The following is a 24,999-nucleotide window of genomic DNA, read 5'->3' as shown; positions in this document are numbered from 1 at the left end:
GGACAGCTAAAAGTAGAGACGTACTGTGGAATTTTTTTTACTTAGTTTTTGTAATGATTAATATTTTAAATGATCTTGTTATCATATATTCCTATTTCTACTGTTACTGCAACCAGAATCTATTACATCTATATGATATTCCATTAAGGGACGTATTATATTTCAAACACGTTTTTTATCCAATGAAAGCACGGCCATAACATTGTTATCGAATCCCCACCCAACCCCATTCCACCTACCAATCGAAAATGCGTCAATTAAAATCCAGAATATCCAATCACATTAGTGGAAAATCGGGGAAGCCCTTTCATAGTACTAATATCTAGTACGTTATATAGAAAATAACTTTGCGTCAACTGGTGCAAAACTTTGAATTTTTTTTTTTTTTTTTTTTTTTTTTTTTTGGTAGACCCTTCAATAGATCACCTTCTCAGGTGTCAAGATATCCTGATTTAAGATTATTAGATTTTACGATGCTTATTTGACATTTGAGGTCGAAAAAATACTTACGAGTATTTCTAAAAGTAGGCATATATTTGAGCGAATAATGGCTTGGTTGATGCTCCAGAAACTATACTACATTTTTATATCGTTAAATGCAATACATAGCTCAGAATTTGAGTTGGCGAAAATTTCAATAATAGTCCACTGGTAACCAGATACTTGAGCGAATATAATATAAAATAGCTTAAAGATTCGGACAAACATTGCACTCTGTTTAACCGCTACGAGGATTATACGAACCGATTTTATTATTTTTACTTAAAGTTACAATAATAACCCATGTAAACTAAGATCAACTACGATCGGCTGTGAAAATTATCTGCTGAAAGTAAACTTGTAAGTTTGTTTGTCCGAATATCGCCTTTGTCTTCGTTTTTATGACGTCACGGCTGCGCTGCGCTATTATATATCGCTATCGGATTGGATAACCTTGAAGCTATGAAGTGAGTTCTACCGTGAAATAGATGCAGGTATTCGTAAAAAAAACTCAAATCCCCTTATCAGTTACACCTATTTTCATATTTACGCCTCGACACAGTCCAAGACGTCTGCGTTTTTTGTTTTTTTTTTTCTTACTTCCGTCAATCGAAACATACTAAACTCAGACAGTTGAAATTTTAATTGGAGGCCAAAGAAAGCAGACTTCTTTAGTATAGTTTCATATCTTGGACTGCGCGTGACTAAGAAAAGGTTATTTGATTAGAAAATAAATACCTTGGTAATGGGGGAACAGGTCTTGGTGTTAAGATACCTTTCAGGGATTTTATCTGAAGTGAATTGATCCAAAACGAAACGAATATTTTCTTTTGCGAACACAGTTCTAAGAATTCAGAATAAATAATTGGAATTTGAGTGAGAAAACTTAGACCTTATTGAATATAATTTACGCGCGGGTAAAAAACGTATAGAAATTGCTCAACATAGCGCGTGTTTTCTACCGTGGAACCCAATTGGCTTTAAGCGGGAAATGAATTTCTTTCTACATACCCTGCTCATTCGCGATATATATATATTTTTAATGATTTCTGATTCATTAACGGGGGGAAATAGGTGGCTAACTAGGGGCCGGAAATCTAATATATTCACGTTATATTTCGATAAACATCATTAACAAATAAAATTATCTAATAATTATGATTTGGCGGACCTATAGTACCAAGGAAGAAAATCCAGGAAATGGTTTCAGCGTTCAACCTGGTCCGTATTTTCTGGGACGAAATCCTTAGCCATGTTTGTTACAGGGTCGATGAAGAATGGTCTGTACAGCGCTATCTCTGTTCTTTTTCTTTTGACTTCATCTCGGCATTTACCTTGCTTATCTATAGACCAACAAATGTGAAGGGAAAACGGGAGATTCATTAAGTGGTGAGACAAGGTGTCTGTGAAACACGCGTGACCTCATGACCGCCATCTTGGAAATTTAGGAACAGGGTTTGTTCCAGGGATCGATAACTGACTGAGTCTAGTCACGTGACGTCACAGCGGCCATGTTGGTGTACCAAAACAATAAATTTTCTATCCTCAAGGAATTGAACTCTATTTGTATGCAAAAAATGTGTAGAAAGTTTCTATTGTTTTGGTACCCCAATATGGCTGACTTGTCACGTGAGTGAAAACGCTCTATACGTAGCCGGTATTAGTTTCTTCACGCAACGCTCACTCCCTAAGTAGCTTGACTGCGTAGGAGACTACTGATCGCATGTACTCACCAAGTCTTGCAAACACAGCCACTTCGCACATCGATAATTTTCCAATACCTATCTTCTGTACTGACACGTACCGCCCAGCGATGTAAGGCCAACATTGTGACGTCCAAACCTCGCCATTTTGGATCTCTCTCAGTCTATCACTACACATGGGGTTTTCCCAGAACTTTTCTTTTATCTTACCGACACGTGTTTCAATGGATTCTAATGTGAGAGTGCTGTAGTCTAGGGACGTAAAACAGAATGATCGACTTGATAAGTGCTATTCACATAAGGGTGGTGCGTAACAAGGGTTTCTAGGGTCGCCATTGACCACTTTTTCCATTGGCAGATTACTAGTAAAGATCATGGGTTTTCAGGAGAGGGAGGGATGAATTGTAAAGATTAGTGGGGATCGACTGAACGCCCTCTCATGGCAATTATATATGGACGTATGCTATATATTCCTGGAGACCTTTATGCCTCGATCTCAATGATTTACCTGATTCTCCCACTATGCTGACATCAGTTACTATATATTCCCTTCCTAGGTCTACCATCCACCACGGGTCTTTCTCTTCATCAGTCAGTATACAAGATCCTTGTTCCAATCTGGACGACATGTCTCCATCCACGGCAAACGATGCTTCAAGACGAATGTCTTCTTCGGTTTCCTTGGATTTAATCGAACTTACGCTGGACTGTTGCGCTGGCTTCTTAAAAGCAATATCTGTGGAGAAACATTATTCAGCATATTGAAACGGAGGAAAAGTTGATCAACACCTAAAACACTGCGGTTGTCATTGGAAAGGGAATTCAAATAAGACTTGGTGCATTATGGTCTTGCTTTGGTACAACATTTCCTTTGTTGACTTTTAAAGCACGGAAATTGTTCATGGACTCATAAGCCAAATCATGTAACGTAAAACCCTTTTATTTGTCAAATATTAAGGCAATCATCTCCTATAAAAACCAATTGATTTTTTTTTCTCACCAGTCACATATTTCTCGCACACAGCAATGTCTCTGGTGTCATCACTAAGCTTCCACTGCTGCTTGTCCTTCAGGTCGCTGTCATCACAAGACTCAAGGAGAACTTTATTTTCTGAATAATCATTTGAAATATATTTTAGTATAATAGTATTTAATGTTGAAGTTCAAAACTTTAAATTCGATAATATAACTTTTTTTATGCATCCGTCAACTAAGTCGGTCCATCACTCCGTCCACCATCCCTCCTTCCCTCCCTCCCTCTTTCTCTCTCTCCCTTCTTCCCTCCATCCTTTCACTCACCCATCCAACTATTCATCCCTTCCTCCCTCTCTCCCTCCCTCTCTCCCTCCCACTTTCCTCCCTCCCTCCCTCCCTTCCTCTCTCCTTCTCTCTCCATCTCCCTCTTACCCACCTACCACCAAACCCACTCACGCACCAATCTATCCACGCATCCATCAATTTATCCCCTATCTCTTATACCTTTTTCAGTCAGACAGACGTCTTTGTTCTTGGACATCAGTCTGTATTTGTCACAAGCAAATTTCTGCTGATCTGAATCAATCCTGCATTCTCTCATCTCCAAGGCCGTCTGGCGTTTAACAAACGTTATACAGGTCCCTGTATGAACATTCTTTAGAGAGAGAAAACATAAGTTAGTTTTTTTTTTTTTGTTTTTTTATTTTTTTATGAAGGTTTTAACCTATTTAAAGTAAAATATTCCAGTAAAGAATTCCATATTTTATCACAAGGGGCCATTTAAGAACTTTTGATTTTCCAAAAATCATTTGTTTCGCTTCGTTTGAATCGTACGCCCGCGATAATGGCTACTGTACCACAGGAAGCCCGCTTTATTCACCAGCAAGAAACTAGAAATGGAAAAAAATGCTGATGATAATGGATTTTCTGTACCATAATAGATCCAGTCAGTGTGTACGCCCAGTCCAAGGAGGAGGATGTCTTGGAACATAGCTCTAGAGAAATGTTTCCATCGCTATCTACTGATAGACACTTCTCGCTGTTCATGCTTTTAATTCTCATTTCACCTGAAATACAATATATCATGGAGCTCCAATCATTGCCTATTTATTGCTACTTGAAGTGTGTGCTAGGTATGGGGGTGTTGTGTTGGCATTTCTTCAGAATTGCGCATTAATTCAAAGAATTTTTTTTTAAATCTAGCATGCGAGCAGTCCCTCTATTTCCCTTGGTCATTGTCCGTCTGTCTGTCCGTGTCGATTGGCCGAGGAAGATTGGTTACAAGTCAAACGTCCATGGCGGAGGGAGCAGGAGGAAGGTGGGGGCTTTTGACTCGTAACCAATCTTCCTCAGCCAATCGAAACGGACAGACAGACGGACAGTGACCAAGGGAAATAGATCGAGGGTCTGCTCGCAGTCTAAAAAAACTTGACTGCAAAAGAAAAAAAGAAGTGCTTTTGGGCATGACAATATTCAAATACTAGTTTGGTGATTCCCATTAAACAAAGATGACTTTTTTTTAACTTTTGACATAAATTGTATTCCCTTTTTAAATTTGAAAATAATATACTCATTCGGATGCGCATGCGCTGGCACAGTTAATCATCCCAAGGGAAGCAAATGCAATTCCAAAGCAACCAAGAACCAAATGCACAATAATATGCATTTAAAGTTTGGTAAAAATACTACCGCCTTCGTGCTGAAACTCCACAAACAATATATTTCTGTTCGTGCTATAATATATGATTTTTGAGTGTCTTTGGACAAATCAGAGCTCGCGTTATATCGATTGTGCCCTGGAAGAAAGCAAAATTTTTGAGTGTGTCTTTGGACCAATCAGAGCGCGCATTATATCGTAGCTACACGCCTAACATCATACCTGACAACTGGTAATCAGCCTTGTCACTTGGATTATCATAACTAGATTCCGAGAACCTCTCCGTAAAAAGTATTATAAAGTATTCAAGAGCTCTCAATCCCAATTCCTTTGCGCTTTCTAGTATATTTTCAAGATTGATCTCAAAATCAAACTGCGTTCTAGCCTTGAATATAGTGACATCCGCTGACCCATTGATCTTTGAATCGATACTCGGCGAGATTCTTGTGAGGAAGGAAAGCTTGTGGATATATAAGAGATTGTCAGCGATGTGAGGAAGAGCTTGGTAGATCCAGTACGCGGATTTGTCGATGAGATAAAGTGCGCCTTGGGCGAGGTCTAGTGCGTGACACATTCCTTTGGTGATGTGACCAACTACGTGACATGAGCCTGAGGATAATCAAGATACTTAATTTGTTATAAAGGTATACGCCTAGTTTCAAAAAAGCGTTGTCATCGCCAAAGGCGACAGGCGATAGATCATTCCGACATAGAAATGGTTTCGTTGAATACAAAGAACATTCAATCAGTCTCAACACTAAAGTCCATGTTCTCGACAAGAATAACAAGCAGAAACACGAGTCATTCCAGATATTCTTGGATCTTGAAATGACCTATCTCCTATCGCATTTCGCCTATTGCCTATGGCCTTTGGTGATGACAACGTTTATTGAAATAGGTGTAATAAAAAAGGCTTACAGACAAAAACTTCCAATAAACGCTGAGCAGATTAGCGCTTCTCTCTAACCGCGACCCGGTATTGATTCCCAAATTGTTACGAGCATGCATTGTCCTATGCAATGCGAATAGAGCTGCGTACTAGCTATTTCCCGTCCTTTGATCCCGTTCTTTGATTCCGTTCCCGGGGGAGGGGGGGATCTGTTTATCTTCCGCCTCTTAATCTCTAAAATTCAGTTTTTTCATTGGAAAAGGAGCCCGTGGCCTTTGTGAAATCACAGACATGATTTAACCTCTCTTTCTTGTGCGCCCACCCGTAGCATAAAGAAGTAGGTAGTTTCAAGTATGTTCTTACCTTCACATAAGCTTTTTGCTGCTTTGATAGCTTTACCAAGAATCTTATCACAGATCAACTTGGAAATAAACCTTTTTCCTCGATAAAGTGTGACACCTTTTCTTCTTCCGGTGTTAAGAAGAAGCTCTATGTATCGCTTTGTTCTGGATGTGGTAAAGGCTTGCCTGACTTTTTCTCCATACTTCTTGACCAAACCACCTAAGAAAAGAAAATCACCCAATGTAAGCATTGTTAGATACTTTTATGTATTACAAACAAAGTTTAATCAAATAATTTTGTAATTGCAGAGAATTAATAGTGGTGTAGCAATATTGCACATATATCGCGCCTCCTCTTGGGTCTCCGGTTTTAATTCCTGGCCTTGGTTTTTCTCCCGGTTCTCCGATTTTCTTCAATGTGCAAAACTCAACGAGCTAAATTCAAGACGTTTTATTAACTCACCAAATTTATCTACAATGCTTCCAATGAAATGCTTAAACTGATCCATGGCTTTTCGACACTCCACTTGGATTTCAGTGTGTGTAACTCTCTGACAAAGACCGCATGCCTGTGCTGCTTTCTTTAGACACGATTCTTTAGCTTCTTTTACTCTTAGTTTCGCATCTTCAATTCTTTTTCTCGCATATTCAAGTTTCTTTCTCAACAACTTTGAAGCATTTTGTACCACTTCTTGTAGGTTGGATTCTATGACTACGACAGCTTCAAATGATGTGTCTTTCAAAGATAAGCCATAACTAGACGAGAACTTGACTTGGGTTTTTAAGTAAGAGAAAACCTTTAGCTGGAATTCAGCTTGGATTTGTTCCTTTGTGAGGTTCAGCAACAGTTCTGTGTCAACACCAAATATTTTGACTGCTCCATGGACGTATATCTTTGGAGAAAATAAAATTAGAATTTCATCATAACTATATCTTGTATATCTTACTATATCTTACGAAAACATATACATATACTCTGTAATTCTTAGACATACGTACGTACGTCCGTACACAACACAGGGACCCCGCTTGACTTCAAAGCAAAACTACTCGGAAATGCACAGAAAACATCGCTTTGGGACAAATTATATACCAATAACAGATTAAAAACGACTTTCATGTAGTCAAAGATGAATCAAGAATTATTCTTTAAGAATTCAGGTGTGTGTTTTTTTAGCAAACAGTTGCTTTTTTTATATTTTCTATCACAACCAGTTTCTTTCGACGAATCGGCAAATCAACTTTTAATATTTCTATAGATAAACGAAGTTTATTTTAATGCTGAATGAAATATAAAAAGGAGAGCTACAACAAATATTCGCCCTTTATTATTTCATAACTAAATCTTGTCACTGAGCCATTACTAAAACATATACATATACTCAGTAATTCTTAGATTTGCGTAACTTTCTACAGCGCGATTTTTGCAGATCGAAAAAATAACTGTAACTGATTTGTTTGAGAAAAGCGTACTACGCATGCTCAGGATTTTGGCAGGGATGAATCCAAATGTGTAAAAAAATCAAAATCAGAGGGAAAAAATTAATAAAAATGTAGAAAAAAGTGTCAATACTACATTTTGCAATACATTTTGTTCGTTTTCTTTATTCCTTCATGCATTCATCAGCTCTATCCTTCGAAATTTCAATCTTTCGCTCGTTCGCTCGATTATTTGTTCATTCGATCATTATAGTTCGTTATTCGTATTGATAGTTTCCCTGCCCACCTGGAGGTTGAGCGGTTTCCGCGTTCCTTTAACCATAAACTTTGGTCCATTCTTCGTGTCATTCAACGACCTAACGATTTGAACTCCCCCAAGAAGCTTGATTCTCTCCAGCTGCGCATCAACACACATTTCCTACGATAACAACATAATGAAAACGAAAAATATTTCATCAACACTGGTATATATAAAAAGTAGGCGAAAATAGAGGAGTTTCACAGCTATCATGGTCTTAAGCAAAACGATAGAAATCTTCTCCTAGGGAAATGAATATCCTGCCCAGCATAAGCATGACTGCTATGAAACACCTCTATAAAATGATATGTTCGTGAAACATGTTCCGACCGCCATGGCGGATGCGGCAGGTGGTGAATCGGTCAGCAGTGAGCTAATAGAGACCTTTACTACGAATTTCTTGCCATGTACTGCAAATTTCAAACCGCAGTTCGACATCAGGCATTTTCCGTCAAACTTGTGCATGGCGTCTTAAAGAAGTTGTTGCTAGAAGAGCCGCCATATTGAATTTCATTGATGCCGAGTGTTTCTCCGTGTTTGCGGGCGTGTTTCTGAACCTGATCCCTAGCGGTTAGAGAAGAGGTTAGCGGTAACCTTCATGCTAAACGTCTCTATTAAGTGATATTTGTCAGAGAGAGAGAAAAGTACCTCAGGTGAGATGAGAATCTCGATGGACGGGTTGAGACCCAGAAGGCTGACCAACCCCTTGATGTACAGGCCACGATTAATCGTCTTTTTGTCATTTCTATATATTATCTCCTGCTTTGACATGGAGGCTGAGATCTGGAAAACAATTGGAATTGAACGTTAAAAGTCATTATAGTATCAATTCTTTGTTTAATGGTTGCGCGTGAGAAGACACATGAGTATGGATACAAGACAAACAAGGAATCTTGTTCTCAAGGGAATGACGTGTGTGGAAATAGGAAAACATTCCGCTCGACGTAACAGTGTGTATTCGTCGAGGGAGATTTCCTATGATAATGAACAACTTACGGTACGAACATGCCGTACCGTATCCGTATGGTATCCGAGCATTATGATTGGACAAAGAGTAACCAATCTCATTATAAACATTAGAATGTAAAAATCATAAGACCTACTGAAAGTAGTAAAGAATGTGGTATAATCAGGCTACACGGCCCCACAAACTTCTAGTTTTACAGCCTAGCATGTATAAATAACTGAAACGTAACTGATATTTATTGAGCATTTATTTGTAAGAACACAAGAATTTATTGATAAAATACTTACAATTAACCCATCTCTAAATCCAGTTTCATCGACTATCTTCGGCATCTGTACTTTTGAACCAAGTAGTCGAAAAACCTTTCCAAGGGTCAACGCCGATAACTCTCCATAAATGTACTCCTTTAGTGGATTAACGCTGACCCCTACCATTGCCGTCGCACCGATACAATGACCTTTGTGGACAAAGGCATTTGGACCGTAGCACTCAGTGCCGATTTGTATCTCACCCTGGAATTCGAATCCTTCGGGTATTCCTTGAATTAGATTTATGGTAACCCTGTGGTGCATAGATAATGCGGAGATAATGAGAAGATAAGGTTTGTGGCTTCCTACAAATTGTATGAGTGGGAATGGAAATGGCATTCGTAGCCGTACTGTATAACATGATTACGCGTTGTGATTGGATGAATTGCTGGATGACAATTGGAAGCCAATTCAATGTTAAGCCATGTCGTACCATGTACGTGCTGTAAGTGTTCCGTACTTTCCCCACTCATATGAAAATCCTTCTAATGCGGAAAATAAAATCCATTGAAGTTCTTACCCGAACTTGATATTTTTGATGGCCAAAAACGGAATCCCAAATGCCTTGGTCCATATTCCATCCATGTATAGTTCTCCAGTAAGCGACAACCCTCGTAACTTCAGTGTACCCCCCACGTACAACTCACCCTGGTTAACTAGGGTTCCGTCCTTGAATATCTCTCCTTTGATGGGGATCGCTAGCTCGACGGTAAACCCTAACACGGGAGGCACCAGTTTGTACTCGATCTGTGGTTACGAAAAATACGACTCTCAGTTGATGTAATTCATGTGTTTTACATTAGCAAACCCGTCAGAATCCGTTATCTTTCGACTTATATTCCAGCGTTTTTCAATACTATTATACGCTAGTTTCTCTTTTGAAAACGAATAGAATACTGAGTACTGATATGCCGCTCGGAGAATGGGCATAGCATTTGGATAGACAGAAATTGGTTACACTACGACATAGTACGATCTAGGTTTTTTTTTTTTAATTAAAAAAGGAAAAAAAGATAAAATTAATGAGTAGGTATAATGTTTAGGTCACCCATCCAGGTACCAACCCCGACGACCGAGCTTGACTTCGTGTTTTGGAAGTCCAAGTTTTTTCCATTGGACCACGGTTCCAAGAAATTAGCACAACAATAGCCTCGAAAACAATGCGCCAGATAGACTAGATTATTTTTTCACTTGAAATCAATGTACCTAGTGCGTTGTAGGTTGTGCAAGGGATTAGCTGTAGATATGGTCTGGGGGCCGTCTAGTCTCTCCCCTGATGCTTCGGCTAGAACACAGTCCTGCGTAATCCGTGCAAACAAGGGCAGAAGGATTTAATTGCCGTCAGGTCCGAAGTCCATACGTCGCCTCAGCTCTGCGGATGTCTCGGGGGTATGGCATGTTGTAGGTGCAGGTTTTTTTTGGAATTAATTATAAAATAGACGTGGGTTCGAACCCCACCGTGCAGAGGAGTTTTTTTTTTTTCTTTTTTTTTTTAGTAAAATCTTTTTTTTTTTAAATTCTCGAACTGGAAATCGTTTAAAAAAAACAACTTTTTTGCCTACATTCAACCATATCATTATCGATCATTTAAGCAATCTCCATCTTGATCACTTATCAAGATCACTTATACACCAACATCTTGATTTCTCAATATGTTTTTAGATAAGTTTTCTGATCATGTTACTGGAGCTACTAACTACCATTCTAACCAAAACTAATGCCCAGTCCCCATGAGATAAATTAGTGCCCAACCCCCACTCTCGTTTCTGCCAAAAGTCATTAAAAGCGTTACGCAGTTCCATGTACAAATCTCAGCAACGTTAAACATAATTTACCTCTATAAACAACTCAATCTTGCTCAATCGAAACTTCTCTTTATTGGATCCCTCAGGCCGTTTCACGACCCTTCCCGCTATCTTGACGTTAGTCTTCCGGATGATACTAAGAAACTCAATGTGGGTATTTTCTCCAAAAAGTTTCACGGCGAACCTACAGAATGTATTATTCTGACCGCAATCCTTTGGTAGCTTTGCGCTTATACCAAAAAACAGTCCGTCTGTCACGACATCGTTGATCATGGACTTCAAAGGGTCACGGGTAAACTGGGTCGCGCCTGAGATCTTGAAACCTTCTTGTGCAAAGCAAAATCCAATCTGAAAGGCAAAAACATGTTGGGTTAACATTCTCGTTTACAATGAAGATTACTTGTCGCAAATTATCATCGACTAAAGGTACGTATAGTTTACTAGTAAGTTCTGTGCTGGGCCTTAAGAAGAAGAAGAAGATTATGATCAGATGATGAAAAGATAATAAGGAAGACGACGACAATGAAGACGACGACAATGAAGAAGAAGAAGAAGAAGAAGAAGAAGAAGAAGAAGAAGAAGAAGAAGAAAGAAGAAGAAGAAGAAGAAGAAGAAGAGAAGAAGAAGAAGAAGAAGAAGAAGAAGAAGAGAAGAAGAAGAAGAAGAAGAAGCGCTCCGACCTCACCTCCCCTGCCCGCTCGCCTTCTCACTCCTCTCCTCCTCTCCTTCCTACCTTCCTCCTCTTCCTCCCTATCCTTCTCCTTCTCCTTCTCCTTACTCCTGGCCTCTCACTTCGCCTCTCCTTCCTTCTCCGTCTCCTTGCTCCTTCTCTTCTCTCCCTCTCCCTTTCCTCTCCTTCTCCCTCCTCGATTATCCTCTCTTTCAACCCGGCTCTCGCCCTCCAAACGAAAAACACCACACACAACCCCCACACAAGGAGAACGATAATAGAGAGAGAGAAGAACTGAAAGAATAACTGAAAGAATAGAAAGAAGGAGTAGTTGAAGGAAAAGGAGAAGGATGGTAATACAGGTTCCTTAAAGTCATACTCACTCTAGGTTCCCGTAGTTTTCCGAATAAATTAATCTTCTTCTTAAACAGCGCCTGCGTCAATTTTCCAAGAGCTGCATTGTCAGCTGTAATCCCCACACCAAACACGCCATTTTTCACGATTTCAAACTCAACACTTGACTCAAAGTAGAAGATGGGCTTCGCCTCTCCAGTCATTCTGATAGCAAATTGTTTATCTTTGACGTGAACACCCATCGAAATGTTATAGACGTGAAGGAAGGCAAGACCGGCTTTCTTGAGAGCAGAGAAAATAAAAGATTTGATGTCGACAGTTTTGAAAAAGTTTGTGAAACTTTTTCCTATTGACGACTCTTCCCTTTTAACTTTGGTCGATCTGATAAAACCTAAATAGTATTGACTGTTATTCCTTTTTATAGATTGATGGTCCCTCGTCATGGCAACAGAAGTGTTGTTGTGGTCGCTTCCATGGTAATACTCGCGGGATTCATGATTTGAAGTTAAATAACTTGTCTTGCTTTGTTGAATATCACTGCTTCGCCCTCGACGAAACAAATCTGCAAATACAAGCCTCATGGATTTCTTATGTTTGAAGTGCTTTTTTCTCTTTCGAGAAACTCTGCGGTAAAAGGCTTCAGTGCCGTAACTATAACGTCGTCTTCGCCTCTTCCGTTTTTCAGACTTTGAAGACAAATTACTTTCGATGCCATAATTATTACTTCGTACACTTCTTCTCTTAGGCTGTAGCTCAGGGTTTTTGACATTGTCAACATTTCGAAAGTTTCTTAAAAGTTGTTTGGAATGTGTTTTTGTAGATTGTATAGCAATTGACACATTTGGTTGATCTTCTTCTTCTTCCTCCTCCTCCTCCTCCTCTTCTTCTTCGTCTCCACCAAATTCTCCAAGTCCCTCTAGTGCTTTTGTTATCCCTTCCTCTTCTTCTTTTTGCTCTTTCTTGCTCTTGTCGTCGTTATCTTCCAGTGACGGCTTTGCTAATGCTGCTTCAATGCTGGCTAAAAATACAAGAATGGTGCCGGAATTTAGGCCATAAAGGTACATAAAAGTAGGGAATTAATATATTCGATATGAAAAAGGCAGCCTAGCTCGTTTTACAAAAGTAACACTTTTAAATAGCCAGTGGCTAACAAACCTGTGGCCCTCATTCCATGATCAAATATGAATGTTTGTCTTTTGGTCGCAGGTCGATAGAAGAATTTAAGTTCTTGAACAGTATGTAGCGTAAGTGAAAACATAACGTACCAACTAAACCTTTCCCCAACATTTTTGATATTTCCAAACACTTTTTATGAGCCTACAGTTTTCGACTACATTTCGAAAGACAAATCCTGTAAGTCGATGGGGAATCCTTGCCTTGAGTTACTCAGATTTTTGAAAATTATCAACCCTTTTTGCTGTTTAAGAGACATAATCACAGCGACGAGAAGCAGCGCATGCGCTTTAGCCTGACATGCGCACTACAGTCTTGGTTTATCCGATCGACTAAAGGTATTTACAACCTACCAGCTGGTGCAGATTCTTCAGTTTCTCCAGAAGCCTCAAACTCGTCATCTCCAACACCAGTCACCTCTAATTCGAACTCTCTACCAGCTACGTTTTTGAAACCAGCTGCGTAGATTCTTTGACTATCTGGAGTCACCTGGAAGTAGAATTCTGGTGAATCCATAGTGAATTCTGGTGTGGAGTACTCATCAGCCGTTTCGATAAGGAAATCACCTGCAATACGCAATAAAAGTTGAAAATTAGAAATTAAACTGGTTGGCTCAAAGTGGTTGATCATTAGACTTTCGAGCTGGAGGGCATAGTTCGAGTCCCGGCCCGACTAACACTCAGCGTCTTAAAATAACTGAGGAGAAAGTGAAAGACTTTTGAGTGGTTCGGATGACCAGTTTAATTGGCGGTCCCGTCTCTCCACACTTCATCATTACTAGCCTATATCGGAGATACGGAAAAGGACCACTGAGGACGTAATGAAACCCTGACGGTCGCTTTGGCAAGAGGGGCGACTACGTATTTCCTAATACAAATCAATAATCGTGTAAGGATGTTTACTTCGACCTACCTGCATACAAAGATTTATCCTCCTTCAACCAAACATTGATAACATTCACATGATTATCATCATCAGGAACCGCGAAGGACGGTGGAGACTGGAGCGACTGGAACTTTGGGTACAACTTCTTTAGCTGACCAATACTAATCATGTCCGCGGGCTCAAAGCAAAATTTTGTCAATCCAAACTTTAGCTTCTTTTTCTTTTTGACAGCAAAGTAGCCACTTTTGAGATACTTGGCGATTTTTTCGAAGTACTTGTTCAGAATGAGGTCAATCGATTTATCGTTTTTAGTTTTGTCGACACTATAAGCTTCGTCTGCGTCACACGAATAGTAAAGTTCAGAGTCTTCATCCACTTCGATGGAATAGTCTTCATTTTCTGGGGCAGCTGAGGAGCAAATAACGGCAGAATACCATTCCGCAATGAATATATTTTTTAATCCTTTGAAAATAAGACATCTTTTAAATGGAAAAACGGATATATTATTTGACTTAAACAAACAAATGACGGATGCATGGATAAGATGACAGTCTAAACGTTTTGATGGATGAATGAAATGGAATGGAATAAATGGATGGATGGATGGATGGATGGAATAGTAGCTTACCAAAGCATTTTTCTTTAGGACACTCTACTTTATCAGTATTCATTCCAGGGCATTTCTTTCCTCCACCTTTTGGTTTTGGATTATTACATTCTCGTTTCCTTTCCTTCTCTCCTCTGTTGCAGTACGTCTTTTCTGAACATTCACACCATTCTCCCCACTCTCCCCAATTCCCATCGACAGCATCTGGTGAAGAAATAAATGCATTAAAATCTTAATTCTCTTCTTAATTTATATATCCTTCCTTTTAATGAAGCTGGACTCACCTGGGCACTTTCTTATTTTACAGGTTTCAGTTTGTTTCCTCCTTCCGTCGCACTTTTCACCTCCAAATTGTGGTTTTGGGTCGTTACATTTTCGTTTTCTTGTTTTCTTTCCTGGTCCACATGTTGTACTGCACTGCGACCATTTGCCCCAGTCTCCCCACTCTCCATCGACTACAAAAAAAATGACATCTTGCAATTCAATAATCGCTATTACTAAAGTAGTCAACGCCGGATGGAGAAAACTCCTCGAAGAACCGGAGACAACCAACAAGCAACTCCACTCACATGATCAGGGGCGGCGGAAGCTGAAAATCTTTGGGGATATTTAACGCTATGCGATAATGACCGCTGTTTTGTTTGATTGCAAACGCATGCGTCGTAAAATTATGACTGAGAACCAACATTTTGGGGAGGGGGGCAGGCCTGGAAAAACCTTTATAATTTCAAGAAGCCGCACTCAAACTATGAAATATTTTTCGGGTTATTCCACATCTTACCCCATGTAGAATCAATACTGTGAATATTGTCAGAAGGGTGATAGGCACTTTAACTATGAATAGTGGTTTGAGAATGTGCATGATCCCCCAAAAAAATAAAAATAAAAAGAATTTTCTAACGGCACCAACATTTAATTAATTGAAGCGGGATTCCTGTTGATTTGGCGGGAAAATAATACATTGCTTCCCCCTGTAATCGAGACCTTGGTGCGCCCCTGAACTACTGATTTATGTAAATATGGCACATCCACACAAGCCAGTGTTTCATCACTATTGAACATCCATATAGCACAAATCAATTTAGCTATCAACTTGCATCTGTGGATATAATATATATATGTTCTTACTTGGACAGGAGTTCAGACAGTCCATGGCAGATTCTTTCTTATCTCCAGGACATTTCTTTCCTCCTCGCGCAGGAGCAGGATTATCACACTTTCGGGTTCTAGTAACCAGGCCTCCTCCACAAGTCTTTGCGCATGAGGACCAAGAGGACCATTCAGACCACTGACCATCAAGTGGTGCAGCTGGAGGGAGATAAAATACGTTTTTTATATTAATTTAAAGACGTGTTGGTCACTAAAGGGTTACTAGCTAGTTCACCCTCCCTCGAAGGGTACAGACCCCAAACAATGCATCCTGTTTTTGTTCTGATCCGTATTACATCATCGTGGTCATCATTATAATGTATCTATCATTAACCATTACCATCACCATCACCAATACTATCACTATTACCATTACCATTTAATAATGATATTTTTGCACTTTGATGTCATTATCTTATCTATCTTATTCACTATCTCGGCCACACTTAGGCCCCGTCCACACGTATCCGGAAATTTTTGTATCCGCAATTTATTTTTTACGGATACGGGTTGCGTCCACACGTGTCCTCAAATTTTTATGACCGTATCCGCAAATTCTACGAAAACGGACACGTGTGGACGGTAAAAACGATTCGAATACGCTGCGTGTGGACGTGAACATTTTCGTATCCGCAAAAAAAAATTGCGGATACAAACATTTGCGGATATGTGTGGACGGGGCCTTAACTTTAGAACTCCCTTATAAATTGATTTCAATAAGTTGTTTGAAATACTTTCGCAAGGATGAGTGCAGTCCATCTTTGCTTCTTTAGCGCCATTTTCGTCACACTTTTCGCCGCCAAATCTCGGTTTAGGGTTGTTACACTCCCTCGTTCTCATTACCACAGCACCTCCACATGTCTTGCTGCAGTGAGTCCACGGCGACCAGGAGCCCCAGCCTCCGTCAACTTAAAAAAAAAAAGGGAAAAAATAATCATAATAAAAGGAAAATCCGAAGATAAAATTGAAGTTAAAATTTGTAAGTTCAATTCACGCTTGGTTAACATTCGAAATTCAAACAGTGCACTTCTTCTGCATGCAACTTGTGTGAGGAATGAGAGTCGCAGGCAATGAGAGGTGCGCGCATCTAATGATGCCTATGCTTGAGCTTGATTTACAAGTGCAAACCAGTCCTGACCTGGGCATTCCTCCTGTTTAAAAGATTCTCCCTCGCATTCTCTTCCGCCTCCAGACGGTTCAGGGTTAGTACAGGATCGCGTTCTAACTTTCTTTCCTCCACCACACAGCCCTGTTCCACATCCACTCCATGCACTCCAGGTACTCCAACCACCATCCTCTGGAAGATAAATAAGCTTTTATTCAATGTTGTCGTTTTTATCATTTGGTTTACTGCAATGGTTCTTGACCTCAGCCCGCTCATGTGTACAAGTTCACTCCTCTCCTCTCCTCTCCTCTCCTCTCCTCTCCTCTCCTCTCCTCTCCTCTCCTCTCCTCTCCTCTCCTCTCCTCTCCTCTCCTCTCTGTTTAGGAGTAAACCAATAGTAAGAGAGTTAAATCACGTAATATAAAAAAACAATATGCAGCTCGAACAGTTCACAATTGTGACAATTGTGAACGATAGCAATATTTTGACGACACACAATAATAATAATAATAATAATAATAATAATAATAATACTTTATTGGATAAACACAATTACTAGCGAACCAGTAGTTTTCATTGTGCTCCATAAATGTTTTGGCTTTTGATGGTATCTCTGACAATCTAACTTATTAACGCGGCTAAACCTGTATAAATGAGTCTGTGTTCATCAAAACAAGCAGTTGTTCATCGACCAAGAAAGATGACTATTCTATTCCTCACCTCTTTTAGTTGCTTCTATAAACCTCTGTTCGTTCTTTCCAATCCAGCAGTTACACGTAAATATAAAAACAGGACCAGAAACACGATCTTCAAGCACCACAGTGATCTAGAAAACAAATTAAATGGTATACACCCTATCGAAGTATGGCGACCCATTTGAAGAACTATTGTTCTGCAACACTGACTACCCTCTGGTACATGTGAAAACTCTTTTGTGTTTCCACGTGAACGCGAGGCTAGTCAGTCGCCAGTCAGCCTAAAAATTGGTCGACATATTTTGATTGGTGTATAAGACAAGTATAATACAAGCGCCTAACTTTGCAGTTTTTCTTTCCAGATGACCATAAATATGACTATGACCATATAAATATAGAGCAGTTTTCGTATGACTGTGAAAATCTCAGTGCCGTAAGCGTGACGTGCCGTGATGCTTTCTAGAATTTTGATTGGCTGATTTTTTTCACGCGCAATATGATTGGTCTTGCATTGCCGTGGCCTTGGCGTGACTGTGTCCGCGCCGTGTTTATGCGGGCCGTGTTCCGGGTATTTGATTGGATGGAGAGTAAATTGTCGTGCAATGTAATTGGTCTGGCGTGTCCCTTGCTGTGTCACGACCGTGTTCGTGCCGTGAACTTTTCACGGTCATACGAAAACTGCACTATACTTAAATATTGACAATTAAATAACGTGCCATTACCGTGACAACAACTCCCTCTGGCATTCCGATTGGATAAACAAACCGCCTGGAGCAGTGATGTGTTTTTTTTGTTTTTTTGTTTTTTGTTTGCAGTTGTTGATCTAATAGCCTGCATCTTATTACCTTACGTACAATTTATATCATTACCAATTGACTAACCTTTTCCAGATACCAATCACCAGAGATGATATTATCTTGTTTTCGTACGCTTATCTTGACAAGATTCCCGATACTTTGGCCATAAATTGTATATATTTTAGATCTGTTAAGCAATAGAAAATATAGCATAATCAAAATTCAGTATCGAGAAAGTTATATGGAAACGTTTATGTGAAACTTTCTTATTGGGATCGAAACTCGCATTTCGTACTTACTTATTTATTGCTAGCGCATTAAGTATTTAAGAAAATGGAATTACTTGTCCACCTGAGATATGTGTCGTGAGCACAAATTTCAACTAAGGAATTATCGCATCGTCATATTACTCGCAAAACCATACCGTGACCGCTCTACGTGACATGAAGTTGCGACGTTTGTTCTTGCTTTTTGATTGGACAAACAATAACCTTAACGTACCGTGACCGATCTACATGACATGACGTTATCACGTTCTGGCATTTTGATTGGACAAACGAAAATCTTAACGCACCGTGACCGTGCTGTGTGACATGACGTTATCACGTTCTGCCATTTTGATTGGACGAAAAATAACCTTAACCTACCTTTTGGCATTTTGATTGGACAAAAACTACTCCCGCACGCTGTTATTGGTTTAAGCTACTTATTTCTAACGCATTGGAATATCTAAAAGTTAACATATTTTGGCTATTTTAGAATTTTTTTCTGGGTCTTTCAATTTGCAGCTGCATAAGTTGTTTCATATATACTGTGAAGATCAGCTCAATTTGATACATATTTTGACTTGCACAACACTAACCTTCCTTTAACAGAGCCTGCCTTGTGAAGAAGAAATTCCCCAAATTCTTTATCTTCGCCATAAAATTTCACATAGATTTGACCCTTGGTCGAGTCAAAGTGTTTGTTCCCTGTCTGGACGGTCACAAGAAAGAGATATCCTGGGAATAGAGAGCATTTAGCATTTAGTTGGAATCGTAGTTCGTTGTGGGAATAGGGACACATCAAAATGGCGACTATTTCGTGCCCTAAAGCAGTCCCAAAATGCACTTCAATGCCAAATCGACCCACTTTTTCCCTCAACCTCAAAATGGCTAATTTCCATTGGTCTTACTGTACTCATATAAAAGAATGGGAACAGACCTGGTGTCTCCAAAGATACCTAACAGCATGCATTAGGGAGCATGATGATGATGATCATCATCATCATCACCATAATCACCATCATCATCATCACCATCATTATCAACATCATTATCATCACCATCGTCACCATCATCACCACCACCATCATCATCATCACCATAATCACCATCATCATCATCACCATCATTATCACCATCATTATCATCACCATCGTCACCATCATCATCACCACCACCACCATCATCACCACCACCATCACCATCACCATCACCACCACCATCACCATCATCATCACCATCATCATCACCATCACCATCATCATCATCATCATCATCATCTAATTTTTTAACAAATAAATTGAACAGTAACGTACCTCCAACTAAAAATTGACATTTATCCGCCATCGTGAGAATCTTCTCTTTTTTCAATGCTGTATGATAGATCTCAAAACTGTCCATGTCTCCTTCAAACTCTTCCTCTTCGACCATCTTGTTGTCATACTTCCTCGTGCCGATGGACAGATAACGACCCCACAGTATAGGACCCGTGTCTTCTTCCCAGGTACGATCATGAATGATCTCGTCATCTTGAAATATGGTAACTTGACCTGACTTACTGTTGAATACTGCTGTTATGTGGTACCAAATACCTTTGAACAGAATTGATATAATGTGAGATATAGACCCCTTCCACAATTGATTTTCTAAAGAAATAGTTCTGGGGGACAAAACAATGGGCCGTCTTTTCTTATGCAAAAAAACATCCCTTCATGGTTTTGTCCCCCTGGACAATTCCTCTCGGGACTCAGCGCAAAGGGTCTATAGCTATAGTTTAAGTGTGGTATGGTTAGTTGGACGACAGTCGGTCGGTCGTGAATGCTTTATTAAATGGCAGAAATTGGTTGGTAGGTTAGATGGTCGGTCGGTCGATTGGCTGGTTGAATTTGTTGTCAATCGGTCGGTTGAATGATTTATTAAATGGTTGGTTGGTGAATTGGATGATCTGTGGGTCGGTCGGTCGATTGGATAGTTGGTTGAAAATCGGTCGATCGGTTGGTTGGTTGGTCGGTCATTTTAATGAATGCTTAGTTGGTACGGTGGTGAATTGTATGGTTGATTGACATATTTATCTTTACCTGCCGACATAGCCTGTCCCGTGCGAACATCAAAGACCACTTCACCATCTTTCTTATATTTCCATAACACAGGTCCATCAATAGCATCCTCAGCACCAACAGTCAAATAGTGATATCCTCTAAACGAATCATCATCCATTGAACCATACACAACATTCCGACGCGAGACCTTGTTCACTCGTACCCAGACTGCTACGGTCATCCCAGTCCCTCGCTCATCGTCGATGTCACGTGCTTGTAAAGTAATGCGTCCTCCTCCCCTAGAGAAGTGAATGCTGTGTTTGCATTCACTTGATGTCCATTTGTTGAGTGTTAGTTTTCCTGTTATTTTTCCATTGTTTTGCATGTCAGAGTTGTCTTCGACATTATTGCCTTCGATGCTTTCGAAGTTGTACCGAAGAGAAAGACCTGATCCTGAATAACATTGAAAAGAAAAAGTAAAGAAAAATGACTTAGGAATTGTTTAGATGTGTATATGTGTTTAGACAGTGTAATATGTCCAAGTAATTTTATTCTGTACCTTCAGTACTAAAGTCACATCTTGCCACCAGCTCTTGGACGGCATTTTCATCTAGCGCAGGACCGTAGATACCAAATTCGTCCATGTACCCTTCCAAGTAGAATGGACTGGTACCGCGTTGGACTGGGTACTGGCCGATCTTCAGCGTCCCGTCCCATGTAATGGAAGCAACTTGTTCTGCTCTTTTGTTTGAGTAGATGTTTTTACCGTTGACGTAAATGTTTACACGCCCTTTTCGTCCATCATAAACAGCTGCAATGTGAATCCATCTTCCTGTAATAAAAGGGAGACAAAATGAAGGCACAAACTAACTATGTGATCAAAAATGGGTCTATAAAAACCACGTGATCAAAAATGAGTCTATTTAATACCACGTGATCAAAAATGAGTCTATTTAAAACCACGTGATCAAAAATGAGTCTATAAAAAACACGTGATCAAAAATGGGTCAATAAAGCCACGTGATCAAAAACGACTCTATTTAAAACCACGTGATCAAAAACGAGCCTATTTAAAACCACGTGATCAAAAATTGGTCTACAAAGAATCCATGTGATTACAAAAATGGGTCTAAATCTAAAAATAGGTCCACAAAGGACACTTTATAACATAAATACACTAAGATAGCGGGCGCACTATGGGTGGTGTGACTGATGAATGATAAATGCACCCAAAACTAACTTAGATATTTAAGGTCTCTAATGACTTGTTAAACCCCCAAAAAGCCTAATAATTAGATGCAGGATACGTACCGACTTGAACAAAGTCGTCAGTGACATCAGCAATCACCGTCTTTGAACTTGTTGGTCTGTAGAGCCAGCGGATTGCACCCACTCTTGAAGAATCTATACTCTTGACCTCCAAATGGTGCATGACGTCATCTCCCACGCATCCATATATGGTGTTATGGTGTTTGAGTGAGTCAATCTTAATCCACGCAACTATCGACATTTGATCCATCGACTTTTCTCTCATATCGTTATGGGGAAAACTAATGAAGCCTCTTTTGAATTGGAGTCCCGACATGCATTGGTCGCTAAGCTTCTTGAATTCGACCTGGTCGTTTATTTTACCAATGATACCGCTGTACTTGGAGTAGATGAGGTTGTAGTTGTTGGTGTTGTCGAAAGTAAAGAACAGAACACCATGTTTATCTATACAGAACAACAGTGGAATTAGTGAGAGAACAATGCAAAGAAATGGACAAATGAAGGAATGGGTGCATGAGGAATGAACGAACGAACGAACGAACGAACGAACGAACGAACGAACGAACGAACGAACGAACGAACGAACGAACGAACGAACGAATGAATGAATGAAGAGAAAAAATGGATGTATGTAAATATCCGATAAGTGTGAAAATGACTTTACAGAACGAGAAAATCGAACACTTCCACCAACTTGGAAGAACGAATTTTGGTCATCCAGTTTGGCGACGAGAAAATGTGGAGCTCTTAGTTATCATCCCTACATTTATTCCCTCCCTTACAATCCTCTATGCATCAAGTAGTAGCTATCCTTCTTTCGGAAAGTCACATGACCCCTGTCTCCGATTTTTCTTACCTTGATCTAGATATCTACTTGAGGTGTTGCGAGCACTCGTGATATTATCCATCTCTGGTCCACCACAAGCTCCAGTTGTCTGATTACAAATACCTTTTGGTATTAGCCGTACGCCTGGTCTGCCATCTACAATAGCAGCTGTAACTATCCCAGCATCGATTAAAGGATTGCTTTGGTATAAGTCTTCTCTGCCATGCTCCCCTAAAACTCAAAGTTATAGATATATAAGGTTCCTACATAGTTTTCGTCGACTTGTGAATGACATGGGTAGCTTACAAACAAGACATTGACTTTAAACGTAGGCACGCACATTTGAACATTAACAAACCGTTTTCAATTGAATGAGTACAGTGATCATGAATGAATAAAAGAATAAATGAATAGATGGACGAGATTGGATGGGATGGGATGGATGGATGGGTGAGATAAAATGAATAATGAAACTTTACTGAAACTCTTCTTAAGATTTTACTGTCAATATAAGACCCGATTTTCGAGTTCCAAATTACTGCCGTGTTCCTTGATTTAACAGATCAAAAACAGTTTTCCGTCTTTGATACTCTGATCAAAACACGCGCGATGTTGAGAGAACACGAGAGGAGCGTAGGAAACCACGACGCGTAGTATCCCAATTATTTTATAATACAAATTACTTAGACTTTGCTTTTTTTCGATCTTTTCGCGCGTTTGTTATTTCATAAAACAAATCCAAAAAAGTTTGATACTCTGATCAAAACACTTGGGATGTTGGGAGAACACTCGAGAAGCTGGAAACCATTCCGCTACGCGTCGTGGTTTCCTACGCTCCTCTCGTGTTCTCTCAATAGCCCGCGTGTTTTGATCAGAGTATCAAACACGGAAAACTGTTTTGGATCTGTTAACTCATTTATTCAGGCTTAGCCTCATTTCAGTGTTTAAATATTCACAAATACCAACCGTAAAGTAAAAAATACACAACTTCAACAATAAAAACACTTTGAAATTCCACGGACCTTCATGGGAACGCATGAATATTGTAAACAAAATCGAGGCTAACCCTGAATAACAGAGAACACGAAACTGGAGTATTTATTTTTAACTACATTTGCGTTAAGTTCGTAGTAGAGATATAGTTAGGTTTTAATACATGCGATTACCTTCAGTCGTAGTTACGACAGCGGTTATCAGCAGCAAAACACTCCAGCACATGTCTTTGATTCAAGCTGGAAGGGCTAAAATGGGAAATAAAGCCGAGCAATATAACATGAAGCAGTTGTAAGTATAAAACCATGTACTTCTACGTTGAATGGCTTTGCTCAGCATTTAAATGTTTAAGTTTCAAAAACTGTCAAAACTGAATAGGAGCTCAAGTTATTAGGATTTGCTTAAGTTGTGGAGGACGTCAACAAAAGCGTTTACCGAACGACAACTAAATAAGAAGAAGAAAATTCACGATGGATAAGAATTAGTAAACAGATATATTTTGGATGTTTCAAAAAATATTTTTTTAGCTTTGTTTTCATTGCGCAGTTTGCTGGTTTTTAAGCTGGAACTTCCTGAAACATATTTATAAGCTCTTGTTTTACATTACATAACTTACACGCGAATATTGGATGCGGTAATTGGAATTTGAATGGCGCTGTTTTCGATGTGAACTAGCTACTGATTGTCTGTTTGGGTTAGTCTATCAAAACGTATTTTAAAAAATTCCTACAAAAAATCCTTCCACCTTTTTCCGTATTTTTTTTCGAGACCAAGTTTCAACACTAACGTAGATCTAGTCGATTGTTTCTTTTCAATAATATTTTGACAATTCATTGTTTCGACCAAATAACCCGCTTTTGCTACTAGACTAAAATCAAGAGTTAAATAAAACAAATAACTTAACTATATAAAGACATTAGTTATCAACTACCTCAGTATGGATTGCTTATATCCTCGATTATTAAGACGCAGATGTAGTAGATCCTTGCTCTTATAAATTGATCTCTAAAAACAAAGAGATCGTCTTTTATGGCTGTTCAGAGGATCTCATGGCTACCTTCATTTTTTTTAGTATAAATGATTCATATACTACAGGTAAAGCTTTTGTTTGGCGCTATGGATTTATTGACTTGTGCAGGGTGTTGTGTTTCCTTGTTTGTGACCTGCTTTTCTACAAGGAATTTAACTTGCTTCAACTGAAACTGGAGCGCACTCGGGAAATCTAATCAGTGGAAAGCCGGGCAAGGTACGTTTTTGGTGTTTTGGTCGACACCCAAAGAAGACATTGCCTGCATCCCTCGCCGAGATTTT

The 24,999-nt window shown here is 39.5% G+C and overlaps 1 protein-coding gene across 1 annotated transcript; it reads right to left on the bottom strand.

The window, feature by feature from the left end:
* Positions 1-785: 785 nt before the first annotated feature.
* LOC116297777 (uncharacterized) lies at positions 786-23,913 on the bottom strand. The gene is made up of 31 exons (XM_089035988.1): positions 23,862-23,913; positions 22,726-22,926; positions 21,912-22,313; positions 21,160-21,432; positions 20,640-21,053; positions 19,878-20,153; positions 19,161-19,299; positions 18,383-18,485; positions 17,527-17,632; positions 16,840-16,998; positions 16,436-16,609; positions 15,681-15,860; positions 14,837-15,007; positions 14,574-14,756; positions 13,973-14,353; positions 13,414-13,626; positions 11,917-12,905; positions 10,894-11,211; positions 9,579-9,805; positions 9,038-9,311; positions 8,432-8,566; positions 7,772-7,903; positions 6,509-6,938; positions 6,068-6,265; positions 5,038-5,424; positions 4,092-4,225; positions 3,663-3,813; positions 3,184-3,294; positions 2,692-2,919; positions 2,214-2,435; positions 786-1,823 (listed from the first exon to the last, which is right to left on the bottom strand). The coding sequence occupies exons 1-31, from the start codon at positions 23,911-23,913 to the stop codon at positions 1,687-1,689; spliced, it is 7,500 nt and encodes a 2,499-aa protein (XP_088892114.1). The 3' UTR covers positions 786-1,686.
* Between the last annotated feature and the right edge of the window lie 1,086 nt (positions 23,914-24,999).

Source organism: Actinia tenebrosa, unplaced genomic scaffold, assembly GCF_029948245.1.
Source record: "Actinia tenebrosa isolate PJP-AT-01 unplaced genomic scaffold, QUT_ActTen_1.0 PGA_scaffold3__52_contigs__length_22856419, whole genome shotgun sequence".
NCBI classification, from domain to species: domain Eukaryota; kingdom Metazoa; phylum Cnidaria; class Anthozoa; order Actiniaria; family Actiniidae; genus Actinia; species Actinia tenebrosa.
This window is presented reverse-complemented; position numbering and strand designations above follow the sequence as displayed.

Coding starts and splice junctions, on each gene's coding strand:
- LOC116297777 (XM_089035988.1), bottom strand. CDS start 23,913: ATGTGCTGGAGTGTTTTGCTGCTGATAACCGCTGTCGTAACTACGACT. Junction 22,314..22,725: donor AAGTAGATATCTAGATCAAG/GTAAGAAAAATC, acceptor TGTTCTGTATAG/ATAAACATGGTGTTCTGTTC. Junction 6,266..6,508: donor AAGCATTGTAGATAAATTTG/GTGAGTTAATAA, acceptor TTCTTTTCTTAG/GTGGTTTGGTCAAGAAGTAT.